This window comes from Mirounga leonina, unplaced genomic scaffold, assembly GCF_011800145.1.
Source record: "Mirounga leonina isolate KUSES-001 unplaced genomic scaffold, KU_Mleo_1.0 Mir_165, whole genome shotgun sequence".
In the NCBI taxonomy this organism is placed as follows: domain Eukaryota; kingdom Metazoa; phylum Chordata; class Mammalia; order Carnivora; family Phocidae; genus Mirounga; species Mirounga leonina.
The window spans coordinates 79,218,822-79,235,943 of record NW_023270415.1 but is presented as its reverse complement, the minus strand read 5'-3'; the positions used below and the strand labels follow the sequence as shown (position 1 = coordinate 79,235,943).

The following is a 17,122-nucleotide window of genomic DNA, read 5'->3' as shown; positions in this document are numbered from 1 at the left end:
CTTCTTTGATGACTGCCATAAGACGTGCGAGGTGATAGCTCATTGTGGTTTGATTTGCATTTCCCTAATGATGAGGGATGTGGAGCACCTTTTCACGTAGCTGCTGCCTTTTATAGGTCTTCTTCAAAGACTCAGTTCTTCTCATTTTCAGATTGTTGGTTTGTTACTGAGTCACATGCATTCTTCAGATATTTTAATACTAACCCCTAACCAAATAGAGGATTGGCAGAAATTTTCTCCCATTCTGTAGTTGCCTTTTCATTTTGTTGATTGTTTCTTTGGCTGTGCAGAAGCTCAGTTTGTAGTCCCGCTTGTTGATTTTTGCTTTGGTTGCTTGTGCTTTTGGTGTCCTATGAACAAATTGCTGCCAAGACCAATGCTAAGGTGGTTTCCCCTGTGTTTTCTTCTAGGAGTTTCATTTTTGAAGTTCCTGTGTTTAGCCTTCATCTATTTTTGAGTTAATTTGTATGAATGGTGTCAGATAAGGCTCTAGTTGCATTTTTCTGCACGTGATAATCCACTTTCCCCAACACCACTTATTGATGAGACTGTATTGAGTATTCTTGATTCTCCTGTCAAATATTAGCTGACAGTATATGTGGGAGTTTATTTCTGGGCTCTCTGTTCTGTTTCATTAGTATGTGTGTCTGTTTTTATGCCAGTGCCGTATTGTTTTGATTACAGGTCTGTAGTATAGTTGGAAATCAGGGAGCGTGATGCCTCTAATTTTGTTCTCTCCGTCCCCACCCCCGGATTGCTTTGTCTACTTGGTCATTTGTGGCTACATAAACATTTTAGGATTGCTTGTTCTTTTCCTGTGAAAAATGCATTGGCGTTTTAATAGGGATTGCATTGAATCTGTAGATGGCTTAGGCTAGTATGGACATTTTTCACAGTGTTCTTCCAATCCATGAACAGGGGATACCTCCATTTATTTGTATCATCAGTTTCTTTCATCGAGGTCTTAACGGTTTTCAGTGTTTAGATCTTTCACTTTCTTGGTTAAATTTATCCCTAGGCATTTTATTATTTTTGATGCTATTGCAAATGGAATTTTCTTTATTTTTCAGATATCTTATTGTTAGTGCATAGAAAAGCAGCCGACTTCAGTATACTAATATTCTATCTGGATTTGTTTTTAGACTTACTGGATTTGTTAATTAGACTTAACTATTTTTTTGGGGGGGTTGAGTTTTAAGGATCTTCTATAAGATCAGATCATTTGCAAATAAAGCCAATTTACTTCTTGCTTTCTGATTCAGATGCTTTTTATTCGTCTTGCCTGATGGTTCTGGCTAGGACTTCCAATACTATGTTGAGTAAGATTGTGAGAATGGGCACTTTTGTCTTGTGCCTGATCTCAGAGGAAAAGCTTTCAGCTTTTCACCGTTGAGTATGATAATTGTGGGTTTGTCATATATGGCCTTTATTATGTTGAGATACATTCCTTCAACATCCAGTTTGAGGGTTTTTATCATGAAAAGATTTTGAATTTGGCAAATGCTTTTTCTGCATCTACTGAGATGATATGAATGTTATCCTTCATTCTGTTAGTATGGCATGTCACATTTATTGACTTGTGTATGTTGAACTGTCTTTGCATCCCAGGGAGAGATCCCACTTGATCATGGTGTATAATCCTTTTAATGTGCTGTTGAATTTGGTTTGCTAATGTTTTATTGATGATTTTTGCATCTATATGCAGCAGGGATATTGATCTGAAGTTTTCTGGTAGTGTCTTTGTCTGACTTTGGTATCTGGGTAATAGGGCTGGCCTTGGAAAATGAGCTTGGAAGTGTTCGCTTCAGTTTTTTGGGAGAGTTTGAGAAGAACTGGCATTTAAATGTTTGGTGGAATTCACCAGTAAAACCATTTTAGTTACCTGTTTTAACCTAGTTTTTGAGCTAATTTTTTAAAAAATATTTTATTCATTTTAGAGAATGTGCACGAGCAGGGGGAGGGGCAGGAGGAGAGGGAGAGAGAGAATCTCAAGCCGACTCCAGACTGAGCACAGAGCCTGACACAGGGCTCAATCTCATGAACCTGAGATCAGGACCTGAGCCGAAATCAAGAGTTGGACGCTTAACTGACTAAGCCACCCAGGTGCCCATGAGCTAATTTTTGTGTGTAGTATTGTGATACACATTAGATGCTCATAAATATTGTATAAGGGAGTGGACATTATAGAATATTTGAAGTATGTCCTAGTTTTAAGTATGAGGTAATGACTAATATTCCATTCTAATCAGGTAACAGGACTTACATGATCTTTTTCTTGGTTTTTATAAAGCACTGCATAGTTGAGTAAAGTAAGCAATTATAGTGCATGTTTTCCCCTTACAAGTATTTGTGGAGTATCCATTTTATCCCATGTACTGTACTGTTCTGGGGCTTGTCCTGAGGAGTAAGCTGACACCCAGTCCCTACCCTCAAGGAGCTCAGAGTCTGGTGCGGCACTGTCCAGCAGCATGCTCCGTGACTGGACAGTGTCCCGTTCTGAGCTGTCCGACAGGGTAGCCAGGAGCCACATGTGGCTTTAATCTTGTGATGTGGCTTTAATCTTGGGATGTGGATGGTACATCTGAAGATCTGAAGTTATTTTTTGATTTTAATTAAAGGCCCACTCTCTAGTGGCTACTGTTGGCACAAGTCTAGTGAGAGAAACCAGCAGTTTTACAAATGCATGAAAAATGGCAACTTTGCTAAATGCTAGGTAGGAAAGGTGACCATATCATTGGGAAGGACACAGTTTAAGGGGTCAGGGAAGGCTTTGCTTTGGAAGTGATGATGGAGGTAAGGTTTGGAGAAAGGGCAGGACTGAAGGAGGTAAAAGAGGGTGGGATGGGGAAAACAGTTTTTCACACATGGGTGAAAACCCTGTGGCAGAAAGAGCAAAAGCAGGTCCTGGGAACTTACATTTTTGAACAGTTTGAGTGTATGAGTGAGGGACACATGCACAGTTAGTTCTTGAGAGACTTTACCCACAGGTATTAACACTAATTTGTTGGGGAAGAAAGGTTTTGTGGGATGCTGGGGTGTACTTTTTGATAGCTTCGTAAATTAATGTTCCACGTGGAAACTGTCAGACGTGTAGTTTCTGTGATTTGGCTGGCTGACGAATGAAGAGGTAAGGACATTCCCTGTCTTGTAGGGATGCTCAGTGCTTGAGGACCGCTGTGAAGAGCACACAAAACATTCAGGTTGTACTTTGAATTTCTTGTTTCTCAGGAGAACAAGCCCATGGCATGATTTGCCTTGGGACAACACCGCTCTCCCTTTATCATCTCGTGAAAAGGCCTTCTACATCCAGTCTCAAACTGGCAGTATTTTGCTTTTCTTTCCCTGATTTTTATCCTAAGATAACACATGCTAATTGAGCTATTTCTGTGGCTGTCTTGGGAGAAAGGATGTTTGTTTGGGTTTGTTTTAAAGTAGAAATGGAATAACACGTGTAAACAAGGTGTACAAGCTGTAAGACCTGAGAAGAGCCCTTTATCATCCGTTGATGAGTGATGCTGGCAGTCTTGCCCAGGGCTGGAGGCAAGGGTTGGCAGCCCCACAGCTTTGATTCCGTGTCCAGACCCTTCCCCAATCTGCTTCTGGACAGACACAGGGAATACCCTGCAGTTCGAATCCAGGTCCTCCTATCGCTTGGTCCTTTGGGGACTACCTTCCCCTGTGCTCACAGGGAGAAGGCCTGGGCCTGGGGAAACGGGGGCCATGGATGGTGCCACAGCTGCTTGGAGAAGGAGAGAGAGGGTGACAGCAACTGCCATCTCGGGTGGGGGCCAGGTTACCACACTCCGTCCACTTGTCCCCAAGGTCCTGGCCAAGAAGTTTCCTATTTCCCACCTGGCCCAGCGTGGTGACCAGGAACCCCCCACTCTTCAATCCATTCTGGAATTCTTCTACAGAAAAGTGATTTATTAGTGTTATTTTTTGAAAATTGTCCTTGGATGATTATTCCTTCACGAAGTCCTTCATTCATAAAATCATTCATTGGTTCCTCTCATGTTGTTAGATGCAGGCTTGTAGCTTGGGCTGCCTGTCACACAGCTTTAGGGGCCTGTGCATCCCCGTCCATCTGACTGATGGCCCTGGAGGTTGGCCCTGGGCCCCCTGTGTGCCAGGCAGTGGCCTGAGGGTGTGAGGCCTTTCCCATCACTTAGTAACGGAGGAAATGATGAGGCGTATGTGCTCACCCAGCAGATCTTCCTCCATATGCCTCATGCTGGGTGCTGTGATAAGCGGTTTAAGTGCAGACGAAAGATGTGCAGTTGCTGCCCGAGGTGCTTCCAGTCTAGGGGAGAGGTCCGTGCAGGGCACTGTTGTCCATGCCAGGGTCTGTGTGTGCTGACCAGGGGAGCTGCCCGTCTTCGTCAGCGTCATGCAGAGGCGGCCGACTGCTGGGAAGTGTTGACTTCTCTCGAAGGTGTCCAGAGAAGAGAAGCCTGCGCTGGCAGACACACGTCCGGGCCCTGTCTCCAGCAGCCACGAGCGTCCTTATCTTGGGCTGAGTATCCCCTGCTTCATTCTCACCCACTAACCATCTTTAGAGGACACGACTCTGTAATATCCTGATGCCAACAGAACTGTTACATGGATTTAAAGTCCACTCTAGTTGGTCTCCTGTGTGGCCAGGGACTCGAATGGTGTCCCTTTCCAGCAAAGGGAAGCATTGTCATCAGGCTCCAAGGTGGGATCTTACTGGAAATTGGCTCTTGCGGCCTGTTATCCCCCTTGGGTGTTGTGAGGAGTCCTTGCTGTGGCGTGGATTTCACACTTGTCCCTGGAGGGACAGACAGACGCCGTTCTGTGTGGAGTGTGCCTTGTGTGCAGCCGGGTGGAGCCACACCTTGGGTCCCTTGGTTGTCTGTGGTTCCTGACTCTCGGATGTGCTCTTTGATGAGCGTTACATGGTCCTGTCTCTCAGTTTTAGAGGTCATGCCCTGTTCTTTCTCAAATTGCCTGCTCATTTTTGATAGTCTCTTCTTCCTTGTTCTTTTGAGTCCTTCTGATTATTGACAAACATTAATAGCCCATTAACAACTTTCTTGGAAAATCAAACATACACTTACCAAAGGACCCAGCCATTTTTCTCCTGGATATTTAACCCAGAGAAATGAAAGCATATGTCCATCCAGTGACTTGTACAGAAGTGTTCAGAGCAGCTTTATTTGTCATAATCAAAAGGTCGAAGCAGTCTAAGTGTTCATAAGTAGGTGAATGGATAAACAAGTTGTCAGAGCCATTCACTGGAATTCTGTTCAATTAAAAGCTGTCTACCGTGGATACACATAGTATGTTAGAATTAGCTCTAGATGAGTATGCTGAGGAGAGAAGCCTGACAGAAAAGAGCGTGTAATGTGTCCAATTCCATCTGAATTAACTTCTGGAAAATGCGAACACACCTGTGGTAACAGTAGTGCTTATGTGGGGCTAGGAGGAGGAGGCTTGGGGAGGATCCCAGTGGGTAGAGGCACAAGGGTGCACAGGGAAGCTTGCAGTTGATGGATATGTTCACCGTCTCGATCACATTGATTGTTTGAGGAATGTCAACTCCCCGAGTTGTATACTTTAAACTTCTGCAGGTTATTCTATGCTGATTACATCTCAGTAAGAATGTTAAAACGGAAAGGGGCAGAGCTGCAGACCGCCCAGGGCGGGTGTTCCCAGGGAGCATCTGGGATGTGGGAGGAGCCAGGCTGTCCCTTAACAGGAGCACTAGTGTGGTCCTAGATGCAGGTGGGTGGAGGAGCAGTGATGGGAGAGGGGCTGGTCCTCCCCTCTCCTCTGGTTGCCTCTCTGCTTCTCCTGGGATCGGCTTCTCAGCAGGGAGGGGGCGGGGGAGCGGGTGGTAGTGACTCGGGAGGAGAGGGAGGACTTACTCCGGATATGGTAGGATGCTCAGCGGTGGCGAGAATGGGCCCAGGTGTGTGGTTGTGTGTCTGAAGACAGCCTGCTTGGCACCGTGCGTGGTTTTCCCCCATCGATCTTGGGCTTCAGGTGCCACTGTGGAGAACGTAGATGGAGTTAGCCTGGAGTGGGGTCTTGTCAGGTGAGCTTAAGGGGAGAACAGGCAGGGGAATGATGGGTGCTTTCCAGGGAGGGGTCACCAGCTGTGCCCTGGCCAGCAGGCCTGCTGCCTGTCTTGGGGCTACTGGAACGCAGCCACCCCGTGTGTTCACGGATGTCGGCAGCTGCTGGTGCTCATGGCAGAGACCTGTAGCTCACAAAGCCGAAAATACTATCTGATCCTTTAGAGAGGACGTTTCATGCCCTTTGTTTTGACTGTGGAATCTAAGGCTGGAGAAGGAAGAGAGGGCAAGGGGGCTGACGGATGGAGAAAAAGTACAGGGAGTAGATGGGAGCTGCCAGAGGTCAGAGCAGGTGTTGCGGTGGCGGTGTGGGGATAGGCGAGTGTCACTCCGGTAGATGGAAAGCACAGAGCATAGGTTCTGCCGAGGAGCTCCCGTCTGTGGGCCTAGGAAAGCAAGCTGGGAACCACCCACACGCTCAGTGGGTAGTTATGAAGCAGCCACGTACATGCAGGTTCCTGAGGCCCTCGAAGGCACAGGGCTGAGTGGAGCCTCCAACAGAGGAAGCCCAGCGTCAAAGCAGGGCTGCCGTGAGAGTGAGGACTGCTTTGTCTGGATGGTAGATGAAGGCCCCTGTTACTACATGAATTTTCTTTCCTAAGCCTATCCTAGAGTTTCTGAGTGAATGAACTCCCTGCTTTTCCTATGGAAATTGAGGATGAGTATTGGCTAATTTCTGAGCCAAATGCTTCTACTCTTTTGGTTTTCTGGAGGATATTTTATGATAGCCAGATACCAGATGGACTTTTTTTTTTCTTTTGGCACCCATGGATTTTAAGAATAAAAAATGCATCCTCAAAATATATTCTGCCTGGAAAAGCATATTGACAAACCCCTACTGGGAGATCATTGTCTCTTTCTGCCTTTGAAAATGTATTTTGTTCTAGTTACATCTTATTCCAATCCATGTAACTTGTCATGAGAGAAATTGATGCTCAGCCTTAAGCATTAGATTCTTTTGAAAGTGTGCAAAAATGTGCACATGCCTTGAGATCCACCAGTGGAGATGGCTGCTAAGCCATTGTGAGGCTCCTTACAATGGGTTTAGGGTCACGTGGCTTATGGGATGGTACATGGTGGGCCACACAACAGCCTGGCTGGTGAGGTTTCATAGAAGCTCATGTGGGGACAGAAATGTGTGGTTGCAGTTTTGCTGGGTAGACCCAAATCCGACAGTCCTGCGTCCTGCATCCACTTCTGATGAGCTGTGTGGTGTTACTGAGTTATGTTCTCAGACTCTTCAGCTTCATCTACAGAGTCGAGAAAAACAGTGCTCCTTGCAGGGAGTGGGGGACTGTTCGATGGCGTGTGTTGGGGCCCAGGGCCATGCCCAGCACACGTAAACACTGTCACCACCCCTCCCCCCACTACAGCTGTTTGTTGTGACTGCCATTTCTTTCTGCTGCATGGGTCCCCCTTTGAGCTGTCAACCTCTCAAGTTGTCACTGTGGTTGGGATGCAGCTGAATTCAGGAACCTGTTATTTTGTTATACAAAATTGTATTTCTGAATTGCCCACAGAGATGCTCTTAACAGAAAAATTAAGCACTATAAACAGTAACTATGCAGTTCTCTCAAGCTCAGTTTGATTCATTGTGATCTAGCAGACTCATCCCATTCTTAAATACCCTGAGAAATCCACTCCACTCTGGTCCTCCTACTAGGCTGCCTTCGTCTGTTTGTAACTTTTTTGGTCTTGCCTTCCCATTAATTGTCATTCCAATCTGTTCTCTGTTCTATTTGTGATGGCCTGTGTTGGCAGAAAAATTGCCCGAGTGATGGAGCAGAATTTTCTCTCATGCAGCCCAGCCCAGCTGGAGAGCTGCTCGTCCATGGGCACGGGGGTGAGGGGAGGTGGTGGTGGGGGGGTTTGCTCCTGGAGCACTTGGTTTGCTCATCTCCCTTACACCTTGTGTGGCAGCTCCTCTCCAGCCCCATCCTTGTCTGGGCTCCGGCCTCTCTCCCGACCTTCCAAAGTCTCCTTTCTGTCTCCACTCATATTTACCCGTTACCTGTCTTTTTCATCCTCAGTTGGATTAGAGGGCAGAATAGTCTATAAAGAAGTTGTAGAGAGATTTTTGTAGTCTTTTTCTGAGCTTGAAGATCATAGGTTTTTGAGGTTTCTTTGAAGTTTTGAGGTCTGTGTCCAAAAAGGAGGCACATTTCGCATGTAATTTTCGGCTTTTTTTTTTTTTTTTTTGCTAAGTGCATATCCTAGATCCTTCCAGTTCGAAGACATTGCAGATTTGTATTTTCATGGATTCCCTTGAAGTGGTTCCCATTTTTGAGCCAAGAAAATAGACGTTCAAAGGGTTGTGTGAGCTGCTCAGATTCTCTCAGTGTGCTGGGAAGGATGGCAGCATGAAGGCCCCATACCTGTGTCTTCATAGCTATCATTCAAAGGAAGATACCTCCCACCCGCAACTTCTCCCCCTGGAATTCATAGATGAAATCTCCTACAAAGACTGTGTGTGACCCTTCTGGTATCTTCTGTCTGGATCAGCTGCTGTTGATGGGATGCTTCCATTTCTGGCCACGGCTGGATTAGGGCTACCCCTGGTCCCGTCAGAGCCAGCTGGGTGGAGAAGGAACAAGGAGAAGGGGGGAGCTTGGCTTTACGACACCCTCCCCTTGCAGTCCAGGGCTCCAGACCACTTGCAGAAATGGAGACATTAGCACTGTGTTAGTGTGAACAAGGACTGGTATTTCCAAGGCGAAAAAGAACCCGCGTCCTTTAGGAACTAGTGGCATTTGTGTAATTTGCTGATGATGGGAGCTTTCCTAGGGAAGAGCAGGGTACGCCGTGTCCCAGGCTGTGTGTGAATGTGTGAGTCAGGGTGACACGGATAGTATTTAAAATACTTTCGGGCATCTGGCCTTCACCCATCAGAGGATGACCTAGGGGCTGAGTGACCATGGTCTTGAGCACCGTGCTTGCTCACAGGCAGAGGATGACCTAGTGTCTAGGACAGGTTGCTGACAAGTGTAGGTTTAGGTTTTGCAGTATCTGTGTTCATAATGTGAGCCCCCTTGCAGGCTTGCAGGCCCCATAGTGTGGTGGAGAGCTTTTCTAGATGGTGCCCATGGTGCTGGGGGAGTGGACAGCGGGGAGGGGAAGCTCCTTCAGCTGTAACAGCTGTGGGCTGGGGCTTTGAATGCTGGGATTTCAACAAACCAAGAGTTGATGGTCGCATGTGACTTTGGGGGTGATGGAGTTTTTGGTAAACATGGGGTGTAAACCGAGTGAAACATTTGGCCCTGTAACGTACTACTTCATTGCCTTAATATTTACTGAGAGTTGACTTGCTAGAGCCTGTGTGAGCTGCTGTGGGAGATACAGCAGTGAAATGAGAACTCTTTCTTCAAGGAGCTGATACTCCACTAAGGAATCCAAGGCCTGTGCGTAAGTTGCTCTAATAACACAAGCTGTTTCTGTTGAACAGGTGCCAGATCCCAGGCGTTGTGACAAACACTTTATATGTAAGAGCTCATTCTTCCAGGCAGTCGTGCAGCTTATGTGTTCTGGTTGCTCCCATTTTAGGGATGAGGAATTTGAAAACTCAGAGAGGCTAAGTAACTTGGTAAAGATTACTCAGCCAGATGGTGTAGAAGTTCCTGGCCCTTCTGACATCCCACCTGTGGCCCTGCCAGGCGGCCTGTCTTCCTGGTAGAGACTACATGCTGTGAGCGTGGGCCGTAGGGTGGATGAGGTGTCGGACGCTGAGGAAGAGTTCTTGCTTTCAGCCACAGCAACTAGGGGGACGCACTGTGGAAGAGGCAGCATTTGAACTGACAATTTGGGATATCACAAAGATGGCTGTCAGAGGGAAGAGAATCGGAAATGCACAAAGATGAAGAAACACAGAGCAGAACGGGGATTGACAAGGGATATATTTTGGCAGGACACAAGATAATAAAACTATTGTTAAAAAACTCACTAGTTCAGCTGTTTTTTGTTTGTTTGTTTGTTTGTTTTTAGCTAATTGGGAACTCATTTCCACAGTAGACACCTCAGACCTGTCAATTTAAGTAGACTTGTTTGCAAATGGAACAGTGTCCCAGAAAGTTGAGGGCCAGGCACACTTAAATGTGAATCTTGACACTGTTCCTTATTTGAAAAATCAGTCAAAAATTTTTTGAAAAAAGCAAAAACAAAAACAGAATTGTGTTTTTAAACTGTTTTGTTGAAATTAGAAACAGATTCTGGAGGTGGTGGGGGATGGGTGAAATAGGTGAAGGGGATTAAGGGTCCATGTATCTTGGGCCCTAAGGAATGTAGAGAATTGTTGAATCCCCGTATTGCACACTTGGAACTAATAACACTGTATGTTAATTATACTGGAATTAAAACAATAAATAAAAAGTTAAAACAAAATTAAACGAACACATAGTTTGAGTTGTTACAAGGTAAACCTCTTCAATCCGTCACCTGAATCAAATGCCAGAGCATCGCCGGCTGAGTAGTCTCTCATCATCCTTACCCCCAAAGGAAACACTATCCTGATGTTTACTAATCACTAGATAGAATAGTTTATTCTTGCCCGTTTATTTAAATGTAAGTTTCTCTTCATGTACAAGTATTCCCATTCTTTGCTTTTCCTTGTAATTTATATGTTGAAGAACCTGGGACATCTGACCCGAAGAGCTTTCTGTAGTGTGGGCTTTGTTGCTTGCATGCTTGTGGGTGGGGCTTAACCTGTTCTTCTGTGCCCCTCCCTCCTGCAAATGGGCAGCTAGATCCAGAAGCTTGATCCGGTTCATCTCTGATCCTTCTGGCATATCCAGTGGTGGTCTTGTGTTCTTACCTCACGAGACAGGGAATGTCTGGCCTGTTTCTCTTTTTGTGATGTTAGAAATCGCTCATGCTCATTGCCTATGTCAGTGGTTCTCAACCAAGGGCAATTTTGCCCCCACCCTTCCAAGGGACATTTGGCAGTTTGTGGTTATTACAGCCTGGGGGGAGGTTGCTACTGGCATCTCGTGAGTCGAGGCCGGAGATGCTACTAAGTCTCCTGCGTGCACAGCACAGCCCCAACATAAGGAATGTCCAGCCCCACATCTCCGTAGTGTCGAGGTTGAAAAATCCTGGGCTAGGGGTTGTAAAATAGTATTCCAGTTTTATCCCTTGTTTTTCATTTTGTTAGAATACTTTTATAAAGATATATGTTGCCTTATTATTTGGTCATCGAGCTGTGCAGTTCAAATAAGAAATAGAGTTTAAATGCTTGATTCTTTTTTTTTTTAAGATTTTATTTATTTATTTGAGAGAGAGAGAATGAGAGAGAGAGAGCGAGCATGAGAGGGGGGAAGGTCAGAGGGGAGAAGCAGACTCCCCGCCGAGCAGGGAGTCTGATTCGGGACTTGATCCCAGGACCTCAGGATCATGACCTGAGCCAAAGACAGTTACTTAACTGAGCCACCCAGGCGCCCATAAATGCTTGATTCTTTTATTTACCAGTTTTCAGGAAAATGAGTAGATTCTTATCCTCCACGGGGAGCCGTTTACTTTTTGAAAAAATTACTGTGAACACATAGATTAAAAAGGGATTTAAACTGGATCTGTTAACTATGGATTTAAACCTACTTGAAGAATGTCAATCAGTTGCCATTACTATCACTCTTCAAGTTTGAACTGTCTCCTCTTTAGCCGGTGGGAGCCTCTCGAATCAGGTGCAGAGGCTTTTTTTTAAAGATTTTATTTATTTATTTGAGAGAGTAAGAATGAGAGAGAGTACATGAGAGGGGGGAGGGTCAGAGGGAGAAGCAGGCTCCTCGCCGAGCAGGGAGCCCGATGCGGGACTCGATCCCGGGACTCCAGGATCATGACCTGAGCCGAAGGCAGTCGCTCAACCAACTGAGCCACCCAGGCGCCCGGGTGCAGAGGCTTTTAACACCACCCTTGTAGTCTTGGTTTCCTGGCTCTCCCGTGGAAGGAGAGGTTCAAAGCTCATCTGTCCATTTCCTGCCACTGAGTTGGCATCCTTGGTTTCTTTGAGAAGCCCTGGTTTCTTTTCACTAAAAGGGTGAGTGATAATACGGGACCACGGTCTGGACATCAGGGATGCTCATTATTCTGTGTTGGTCATTGTTTCTCCGTCTTTTTTTGGGATCCACTTGTAAAATTGTCTGCTTTCCTTTTGTTCAAAACCAGTGCTTGAACTCAAGTTCAGGAAAACAGATTTAAAGTACCCTATATTATCTATGTGCTAACATCTTGAAATTTTGCTCTTCTAGATGGAATCAGTGTGAGTGGCTTTCCACTGTGCAGTCCCTTCCGACAGGTCGTTAGGCCTCGAGTGGAGAGCAAGCCCGTGAACCCACCCGAAGGCAGCAAGCCGGGGGACCTGAGCCACGTGAAGGTGAGTCCGTCTGCTCGGCGGCTTGGTGTTCATGGTTTCTGCCACGCCTTCAGAGGCGAAGTGTTGGGTGTTTTTCGGAAGGGGAAGGACGCATGTGTTAACAGAATCGTGTTCGTGGGGAGCTGGTGTTTCAGTATTTTCCATTCTGTGGAATGTTCTGGAAAGCAGTTACAGTGCAGCTTCTGTGGCTGTGTTGTTGCTAACTCTGTTCCATGAAATACTGGGAATTTGGGGGCTGAGTCAAGGAGTACAGTGATTAAGGTGGAAAATTTCCTACCTTTTCCCTGATCATTGAAAAGTGTATTTATTGCCTAATCATTCTCAGTTCAGGTATTCATCCCATAAACTTAAGCCTTTGGGAGCTCCTTCCACTAATTGGTTTCTAAGCCCTGAGGAAGACTGAATGAGTGTACGACATCTGTGCAGAGGTTCCTTAGGGTTTCTGGTGGGGTAGAGACTGCTGTTTCCAAGGGCCCTAGGAGAGGCCTGAACTGGAGCTTGAAGCTTTGGGGACAACTTCAGTATTTGGGAAAGCTCTGCTTGCCCACACCCACCAAGGGACAGGCTGTAGTGAGAGGACCAGAGGTTCACAGCAACGGTGGGGGTACAAGCAGCAAGGTCACCGGGATGACTTGTCAAGTAAGCACGTGTTGAGGCCCAGCCTTGTGAGGTATATATATGCCAGCATGTCCGAGGGGCCGTGACTGGTGAGACCCATCAGGAGAGCTTGGCCATGCTGGTTGTGAGTCTGGCACAGCGAATCCGGAGCATGGATGCTATCTGAAGTGAGGTCAGGGCAGGAGGGAAACAAGCTGCTTTTCCTTGACTGAGGTCCTGTCCGTGGATGGCAGTTACGAGGAGGTAGGTTTTAGGGGAGAGTCTTGTCCATTGAGGGCCCTGCAGGGGAGTGGTGTAGCTGGGAGCTGTTGCAGCAGGCGTATTCACACTGTAGCTTGATTGCTGGGCGTCAGGGCTCCCCTGTGAGCCAACGGGACTGGGGTGTGGGACGATGCTTCCCACCAGAGGAAGGGAGGCATGGAGGTGTGCAACAGGACTCAAGTGTGGAACCACAAAGCACCGCATTTGTGGCGAAGCTGGAGCACTGATGTCCTCGTGGGCCCTTGGGTGTGACATCCCCTGGAACCTCCTGATAGCCAACCCTGGACAGGTAGCCGTTCTCCTGCCCAGGCCCCTCAGCACTCCGGCTTCCCTCTGCAGTTCAGCTCCGCTGCCATGTGGCCTTCCCCACGGGGCACTCTTGGAGTTGGAGGCCAAACTTCAAAATCCAGGAGGCCATTATTCAGTCTCTTGGGTAATGGTGGCTGTGGCATCACGTGAGTTTTCTTGAATCAAGCGTTGCAAGGCTGAATGCGTTGTATTTCCTGGCTGATGATAAATGTATATAGATGTAGATGAGCGTAAGTGTCCTGAAATGTACTCACTGAAACATAGTTACCATCTGCTGAGGACATCCTGTGGGTCAGGCAAGTGTAGAAATTGTCCTTCTACATTCTTACGACAACTTTTTGAGTAGATGGTCTCCTCTAAAGAGAGGACCATGGCTCCCAGGTCATGTGACATAATCTGTCCGCCACTCCAGTCCACCATCTTTCCCTGTACCCTCTCCTGAATTTTGCTTACAAACAGCCTCAGTGTCTCTTTTTAAAAAATTGTAATTCCCATGTAGTGAACATACAGTGTTACATTAGTTTCAGGTGCACAATATATCGATTCAGCAATTCTATAATTACTCTGTGCTCATCATGACAAGTGTACTCTTCATCCCCATCACCTGTTTCTTGGTTTGCCTCCCTTTCTTTTTTTCTTTTTCTTTTTTTCCTTTGCTTATTTGTTTCTTAAATTCCACATATGAGTGAAATCATAAGGTATTTCCTACCTTTTCCCTGATCATTGAAAAGTGTATTTATTGCCTAATCATTCTCAGTTCAGGTATTCATCCCATAAACTTAAGCCTTTGGGAGCTCCTTCCACTAATTGGTTTCTAAGCCCTGAGGAATTTCTTTTCCTGACTTCTTTCACTTAGCATCATACTCTCTAGCTCTGTCCATGTTGTTGCAGATGGCGAGATTTCATTCTTGTTTATGGCTGAGTAATATTCCATTGTGTATATATATATTATATATATATTATATATATCACATTTTCTTTATCCATTCATCTGTCGGACACTTGGGCTGCTTCCATCGTTCGGCTGTTGTAGATAACGCTGCAGTAAATATCAGGCTGCATGTATCCCTTTAAATTAGTGTTTTTGTAGCTTTTGGGTAAATACCCAGTGCGAGTTGCTGGGTCGTAGGGTTGCTCTAGTTTTAACTTTTTGAGGAACCTCCATACTGTTCTCCAGAGTGGCTGCACCAGCTTGCATTCCCACCAACAGTGCGTGAGGGTTTCCCTTTCTCGCCAACATCTTTGTTTCTTGTGTTGTTGATTTTAGCCATTCTGACAGGTGAGGTGATATCTCATGGCAGTTTTGATTCGCATTTCCCTGATGATGAGTGATTTTGAGCATCTTTTCAGGTGTCTGTTGTCCATTTGGATGTCTTCTTTGGAGAAATGTCCGTTCATGTCTTCTACCCATTTTTAATTGCATTATGTATTTTGGGGGCTGTTGAATTATATAAGCTCTTTATATATTTTGGGTACCCCAATTCCCGCATCCATGCCCTTAGGATTTGGCCCCCACTGGACTTTGGCGTTCAGTTTCCGTGTCTCAGCACTTTGAAGTATACCCATCACCCACATGAAAGCTTCTGCCACTTTCGTCAGAGAGCCTGGGGGCCCTCCTCAACTAGTTTCTTACCAAGAAAACTGAAAGGAAAAGAACTAGCATTTGTGAAGTGTGTTCTGCAGGCCAGGAGCTCTGCTGGGTGCTAAACACTCACACGTACACCAGCTGGGCAAACACCCTACTAGGTAAGTAGGGAAACAGGTTTACGGAGGTTATGTCACTCGCCCAAGGTCATAGGGTTAGCAGGTGGGGGATTAAGGGTCTGAATCCATGTTCCTTCTACTAACCTTACCCTGGGGTTGGACCCTGAGTAGGACAGGCTCCTGTGTGTGGAGGACAGCACTGAGGTGACAGGCACTTGACACCGGTGGGCGGGAAGGGGTGTGTGGGCATTCACAGGCACGCAGGAACAGCCCTCTCTCTTCGGAGGCCTCGTGGTGCTGGTAACCGATGAAGTGAGGCAGTTTTTCCTGGTTGTGGAGGTGAGTCTTCCGTGGTTCGGTTGTACTCCTGGGGAGTGGGCGGGAGTTGTGCTGTGGGGGCATCTGTCACCTGGGCTTCTTGGCTCTGCTGAGCTTGTTCCCCAGTTCTGCTCCCAGAGCAAGAATAACGTGACCTAATTGGAAATGTGCTAAACCTGTAAAATGATCACCAAAGAATGGTGTAGTCATGGAAACCAGTAATTCAGTGAAAGGCAGCTTCTAGGGAGCCCCTCCAGAAGTGGGAGATGGTACCATGTGTTTCTTGAGATTTCCCAGAAAGGTTGCTTCCCCTGTTGCACCAGCTCTGACTGTGTCTATCCGTGTTGGTGACTGGTTTTCCGCGCACCGCCGCTCACCAACGTGAAGAATTTCTAGGCTTGAGACAAGAGGTGTGTGAAATGGCTGCATGTTAGAAGTAGTATTCCTGCCAGTCAGGCTACATATGGCCTCTCCTGACCCTCAATTTCCCATCTGTAAAATGGAGTAACCCTCCTTTGTAGGGTATTTGGGAGGCTTAATGTCAGAGCTTGGCAGGGGGAAAAAGCTGGACCAAATCAAGAAGTAATAACAAACAGACTTTATTCTTGTATATTAAAAGAGAAGATTTGATTAAGTGAGTCCTGCTGGTTAAAAGGGAGCAGCTGGGGATGGGTGGGGCCCGGGGGTCACTGACTGGAGTAAGTCGTTTGCAGTTACTCCTGCTTAGCCGGGCTTCCCCAGGGTTGGCGAGGCTAGTACTGACCGCTGAGTTAGAGCCTGTGTGCACACAGTGTGGCAGCAGGACTGGAGTGGCCAGGGCTCCACCGAAGCCCTCCCGAGGCACCAGGACCTGGGCTGGCCTGCCGTGCGCTGGCGGAGTGAGTGGGAGGCTTCTCCCCTGAGTGGGCCTGTGCTGAGTGTATCAGTGAGGGTCCCCACAGCCCTGCCTGTTGGGAGCGTCCAGCTTCAGCCTCCAGGGCTGGACTACACAGCAAATGTGGGAGCTGGCTGAGCTCTGGCTGCTAACCATGGCCTGCCCTCCGCCGACAGCATGCTCCGCGCACACCCCGTGCCTGCAGAAGGCCTGCTGGAGAACTCGGGAGTCCTAACCAAAGCAAGTTTGCGAGAAGGGGTGGGAACGGGCCTGCTTCTGGGCTCTGTGCGTATCTGGCTCCTGGGAGCTTGGTGCATGCCCGCCCTGGTCAACAACATCTTATCTTCAAAAATCTCAGAGAATAGGTGTGATGGCCGTAGCCGCCCTGGCGGCAGCTTCACCCCGGGGCTCCTCTGCCGGGAGCCAGGTATCGTGCTGGCTGCTTTCCTTGGAAGCTTGGGTTTGAGCTGGAAGCTTGGTACTCATGCACCTTCCCTTCCTCTGTTCTCGCCACTGCCCTGACACCCTGCACAACCCAGCCCCTGTCCCAGTCCACCCACTCACAACACCCGAGCCTTGCTT

The 17,122-nt window shown here is 47.1% G+C and overlaps 1 protein-coding gene across 5 annotated transcripts in view; it reads left to right on the top strand.

Moving 5' to 3' along the window:
• The window catches only part of TRAPPC9 (trafficking protein particle complex 9), a 545,767-nt gene that overhangs the window by 157,948 nt on the left and 370,697 nt on the right, over positions 1 to 17,122 (top strand). For all 5 annotated transcript variants that reach the window (XM_035012000.1, XM_035011999.1, XM_035011998.1 and 2 more), the window contains one exon: positions 12,332 to 12,456. In XM_035012000.1, coding sequence (XP_034867891.1) covers positions 12,332 to 12,456 — 125 coding nt within the window. The remainder of the gene's footprint in view (positions 1 to 12,331; positions 12,457 to 17,122) is intronic.